A 6,061-nucleotide genomic window follows, 5' to 3' on the forward strand; every position below is an offset into this window, starting at 1 on the left:
AAAGAAGAGGTAAAATGGGAATCTGGAGGCCCCAGAGATCCTGGGTTAGGAAACACCCATGTTCTCACCCTAGATGTCTATACTTTTTGATAGAAAGGCTGGAGTTCAAGGCAGCTTCTCCTTGATTTAACAGTTTTTTGGAGCATCTGTTTTAAGCACATTCTTTCTAAAAGTGCTTGTTCAAGATAAAGGCAATCTTTTCACAGTTCTAGAGTCAGCTAGAGTTCTCCCTATGTTTGTGACCTTATTTATCTGCAAAATGGAGCTCTACTTTTAAATTCAGCCCAAACAATTCAGAAGAATGGAGTGTCTGCATAATTCCAAGAGAGAAACATCCCACATGTTACACTGAGTTGAAATGTTTCTTTTCTTTCCCTTCTAGAACAAGGAAGGGAAGAGTTTTATAATACTTCACCCCACTCCTGGGAAATGACTAAAATTATTTTAGTACTGCAAAGATAAGTCATAGTTCAAACTCCAAAAGTTCTTCATTTTGAACTATTTTTGTTAAAACCAATCATCTCATCTCCAAACTACTTCATCCCTAAATAAACATACTTCTACATCTGGGTTGAATTTCACATTTTCAAATATGTATATGTCATTAAACTATAGAAATGACTTTAAAATGATTGAGATTGTATTCTCAGTGTCAACAACCTGATACAGTATGGATAATGCCACATGCAAACACACACCAGTGCTGATAATTTGTGTGGGTACTTACTATAGGAGCATCCGTAGACTTCAACCCTCATGCCAATCTTTCCGCTTGGATTCCACTCCAGGGGGACAAAGCGAATGAACCGGGCTCTCACAGAATGCAGTAACTTGTGGTGCATCACACTGTCAGCATTCATGTTTCCTGCAAATGTCTGTGGGAAGAAATGGAAGCCAGGTGAGGTCTGTGACACCATGGCAGCACTGTCACCTGAGCTTAAGGACCATGAATGGAAATCCAGCCATGACATTCCATAAAGTCTTACAAAGAAAATCCTCAACATCTCAGATCTTCCAAATGAAATCTGACTCTGGTGAAAATTCTGCATTATGTGTTTATATATATATATATATATATATATATATATATAGAGAGAGAGAGAGAGAGAGAGAGAGAGAGCTGCTGTACATTATTCTTTAAAAAGCTCCTTCCCCAAGATTTCATAAGTATGTAAATCCTAGTAAGTCACAAGGCATGACACACAAAAGCTGTACTAAGCAAATAATGAAGTTCTGATATTCCTAACACTGATAATTACTGTGGTATGTAAGATAACTGAAAAATCTCTTCATGGAAAAAAGGCTTTTATAGAAGCAATTGATACCATTAATTGAAGCCAATCACTAAGCAAAGACTTTTTCATGATCATTATTACTATTTTTTAGATTAAAAAGAAATCTGAAGCCTAGAGAGAGAAAAAAGAGGATGAAAAATATCTTTAAATCATCTAAGTGGTTAGTAATTAGTCTATGGTTCAATTTCAGAGTTGTCCTATTCCAAAGCATATAGCTTTTCTACAGCCACTGACTTTTCAACTATTCCACTGTCAGTTGCTCCACTAGGGAGAACAGGAGTCTCTGGTTTTTATGTAATTGATATTCATTCTTCCTTGTGAAGGTTAAGCAAAGGAACACACATCATGGGAGATATTTGGTACACTAAAATTATGCCTCCTAGCCTTCATTTGGATGAATGATTTCTGGGGTAGAAATTTTCTACAGATGGAATCCAAAGTCTCCTACCTAATCTTTTTTTCCCCACTGGGGTAAAATATGAATAACATAAAATTTGCCATTTTAACCATTTTCAAGTGTATATTTCAGTGGCTTAAAGTGCAATCACATTATTATGCAACCATCACCCCTATCCATCCCCAGAACTTTCTCTTCATCCCGATTGTACCTTATCTTTAAGGTAGGATGTCAGGTGGCACACTGATTAGTTTGCTTCATTATGAATCATCACCAGTCTTCTTTTCCAACTTAAGTATTCATGGGTAAAGCCTTCATGCTAATGTTCTATCAACACCAACCAAACCATTGGTTTCTCAAATGGCCAAAGAGAATACCAAGTAAAAGGATTTTATGTATGTAATGGAATCCGTTTCAATGATTTGAATCTTAACTTTGACTGTATTCTCATAACATCTGTGAATCTCGGGTAATTTGAACAATCTGACATTTCTGCTGTACACAAAACACCCACTGGCTAATAACTCTGACATTAGAAAATTAATATAGTCACTATTATACATCATAAATTGGCTTATGAAGAACAGAGAAGCTCACTTTCTACTTTGCTGCAAAACTCTGATGCAAGAGAATGATTTGGGGGAGGGGAATTCCTTGAGATTCAAATGTAGCTTTCTTCTCCACAGGTTTGTCAAAGATTTGGTCATTGTCTCAATCCAGAAAAAAAAAAAAAAGGTTCTCTTCAGCAGGCTCATCTTTAGCATGTCCTGTTCCAACTTTAGCAACTGATACAGATATAAAACCTCTTCAACCTTTGCCCACCTAGGAAAGACTCTTCCCTGCAGAATGCAGTTCTTTTCAAAATTTACTTCTTTGATACATGAATTTGGGAGGTGGTTAAAGATTCTGGTTGGTTTTCACTGTTGGATGCATTGAACATATTTCATGTTTTTCTACAACCAAACTTGGCAGACTTCAATTTAGTTCTCTGGACTCCGTTAACTGTGTTTCCTACAACCCACTCCCCAAGCATGTAGAGGCTCTGTATTTTCAGCATCCCATATAGAAACTGAATTTTAAACAGGACTTTATTCATACTGAGGGTGATGGGGGAATCCTCTCCTATGTTCTAAGTGACATATAGACTGAATATACCTTAAGCATATATTGAAATCCTGGTTGTAAAATTCTAGATGAAAGGTTTATTTGGGGAGCTTGGAATCCTCAGGTGCCACATGTTCTGAAGAGGGAATCCTGGATTCTCATCCAAATGGTCAGCATCGTGGCATCATTGTGTAATATTGGGCATACAATCTATTCTTTCTGACCCTCACTCCCTTGCAATATTGAGATCTCAACATCTCAACATTTCAAGGTTTCCTACTATTCTAGAGTTATATTGTTTGCAGTTTCATAGTCCCATGAATACACATCTGAACAGACCCAAGGTCACAAAATTTTGAGATTTCAAAGTGTGCAATGCATGATCCCAGAGCCCTCCTAGAGCTAGCAGCCTAAACAATTAGAGATAGAGGCAGACTGAATCTAAAGGAAGCTGCAACCAGACGCTCACCAAGTTCACCAGTTCATCTTCCTACAAGGTCAAAGAAATGCAGTGCTTGGCAATACAAGAATGTGTAGGCTGGGATGAAAAGCAAAGAATCTTATTCTCCAGGTACTTGGATCCCAAGGCCCTACTAAGATGCTTTAAAAATACTGCTCTCTCAATGCCAGCTCAGTTGCTGAAGATAGCAACTGAACAACAGTGGAATGACAGGTGACTTCTCTTAGGAAACAGTGGAGACTAACAAATGCTACAAGTATGAAACTCTCAACCTCACACTCTATGCTACTGCTAAGTCACTTCATTAGTGTCCAACTCTGTGCAACCCCATAGACGGCAGCCCACCAGGCTCCCCCGTCCCTGGGATTCTCCAGGCAAGAACACTGGAGTGGGTTTCCATTTCCTTCTCCAATGCATGAAAGTGAAAAATGAAAGTGAAGTCACTTAGTCGTGTCCGACTCTTAGCGACCCCATGGACCGCAGCCTACCAGGCTCCTCCGTTCATGGGATTTTCCAGGCAAGAGTACTGGAGTGGGGTGCCATTGCCTTCACACTCTATACCCAGCAAAAATAGCTTTCAAATCTGAAGGGAAAATAACACAATTTCATTTAAACAAAAGCTGTGACAATGTATTACCTACAGATCTCCACTGTTAAGAAGTGTAAAATAAGTTCTACACTCTAAAGAAACTGATTCCAGATGGAACATTCAGTGTACAAGAAGAGATGGAGAATAAGCAAAGTGGTAAATAGGTGGCTAAATATAAGACTATTTGTATTTCTTTTCTTAAATATTTTAAAAGTCAATACTCAGTTTAAAGGAAACATAATAATATACTGTGATGTTGATTGCAGATGTAGAAGTGAACATGTGTCAATAAAACCACAAAGGATGGCATGCGGAATGTAGGCTAAAGAGAATTATACTGTTGTAAGGCCATAAGACAGTATATAAAGTGGTAGGTCAATTTGAAGTAAATTTTTTTTTGAAGTAAATTTAAATAAGCCAAGAATGTATTAAAATAAACCAAAGAGGTATAGTCACAAAGCCAATATAAAAGAAGAAGGAATACTAAAATATGATAACAACAGCAGTGAAGCACCAATGCTCATTTAATGTGAAATAAGATAAGAAATGAGAAATGAATAAATACAGAGGAGAAATTTCAAGATAGTAAACTTAAAACTTTCTCAGTGGATAATTACATTAAAAGAAACCTGAGTCAAACCTCAGCTAAAGGCATAAATTGTCAGGCTAGATAAAAAAGTAAGGCTTATTAATACACTTTTTTATATAATACTCTTTTTGAAATAAAGATATTGACAGGTTAAAAGTAAAATGAAGGGAAAAGACATTTCATGCAAATAATAGGCACAATAAACCTGGATTTTCTCTATTAATATCAGACATTGTAAACTGTATTACAAGATAGGAGAGATTTTCAAATTTATAAAGGGTCAGTTCATCATGAAGACAAAAACACCTAAATGCACATGCACCTACAACAGAGATTCAAAAATAGTCAGTGAGAATATAAGATTCAACAATATTATCAGAGAACTTGGTTAATTAATGTTCATGGAATACTTCACTGAACACTGACTGTATATTATTTTCAAATCCATGTGGAACATCGACTAAGAGACACTATATCCTACTCAATAAGTCCTGAAGAAACCACAGTTTGTTTTCTGACCACAATTAAATTAAATTAGGAATTGATAATAATAAATTACCTAGAAAACTTTCAAATATTTAGATATTTACAAACACACTTTCAAGTAATCCTTAGGTCAATAAGAAACCACAATGGAAATTAGAAAACAATGGAAATTGAATAATGATAGAAATACTGTATCAAAATTTGTGCTTTTAATGAAAGCAGTCCTTAGAAATAATTCATGGCTTTAAAGGTTTTTTAAAAGATATAGTAAGAAAGATATAAAATTTAAAATCTAAGCTCCCACTCTAAGAAGATATAGAAAAAAGAGTAAATTGAACTCTTAAGAATGTTAGATTGGAATAATACTAATCCATATAAGCAGTGAACTTTTATAAAGGGCACATACTCTTTGATCCTATGCATATGAAGTTCCATGGGATGCAAAACTAAGCTCTGATGATAGAAATCAGAACAGAAATGTTCTTAAGGACAGGCAGAAAACGCACAACAGCATTCATCACAATCTGATCATAACATCTTTGTGAGGTAGGAAATATGTATTATCTTATTTGAAAACTTAGTTTGGGAGAGAATTTAAGTGGAATCATAAATCATAAGAGATTATCAAATTGGGACTGGATTATAAAGATTTTAACTAAAGCCCAGTGATCCTTTTATTGCATTCCAAATAGCACCCTCTTATGTCATGTTTCTGAAACCAAAAAATTGCTTGGCCCTCTGCATATCTTACTTTACCTCACTCTATTTATCATCAGGAAGGTTTTAGCCAGCTTCCTCACTGAAGGAGGCACCCTGGCATACACACACCCACCTACACACACAGATTTAACTTTTCTGAATTTGCAACACATCTTACAATTGTGCAGCCAATAACTATAGTGTCCCCACCTTACCAGGAAACCCCAGAAATCGGAGAAGTTAATTCTGAACAGTAAGGCATATATTACTTGTCAGGGGTCTGTTTTGTTCTCACTCCACCACAAGTGGTATTATACTTAGTTTGGGTTCAGGGTTTTTTTTTTTTTTTTTTTTTTTTTCAGTATCTCATAGATTTTTTTTTTTTTTAATTTTATTTTACTATTTAACTTTACAATACTGTATTGGTTTTGCCATATATCAA

General features: G+C 35.8%; 1 protein-coding gene across 1 annotated transcript in view; it reads right to left on the reverse strand.

Moving 5' to 3' along the window:
• Positions 1–962, reverse strand: part of LOC147378137 (contactin-associated protein-like 5) — a 100,852-nt gene extending 99,890 nt beyond the window's left edge. Inside the window, exon 1 of the mRNA XM_086323723.1 lies at positions 728–962. Coding sequence (XP_086179849.1) covers positions 728–917 — 190 coding nt within the window. The 5' untranslated portion in view covers positions 918–962. The remainder of the gene's footprint in view (positions 1–727) is intronic.
• Positions 963–6,061: the final 5,099 nt, after the last annotated feature.

This window comes from Bos grunniens, chromosome 2 (genome assembly GCF_055505025.1).
Source record: "Bos grunniens cultivar Pamir isolate PY7600 chromosome 2, Bosgru_T2T1.0, whole genome shotgun sequence".
Taxonomy (NCBI): Eukaryota; Metazoa; Chordata; class Mammalia; order Artiodactyla; family Bovidae; genus Bos; species Bos grunniens.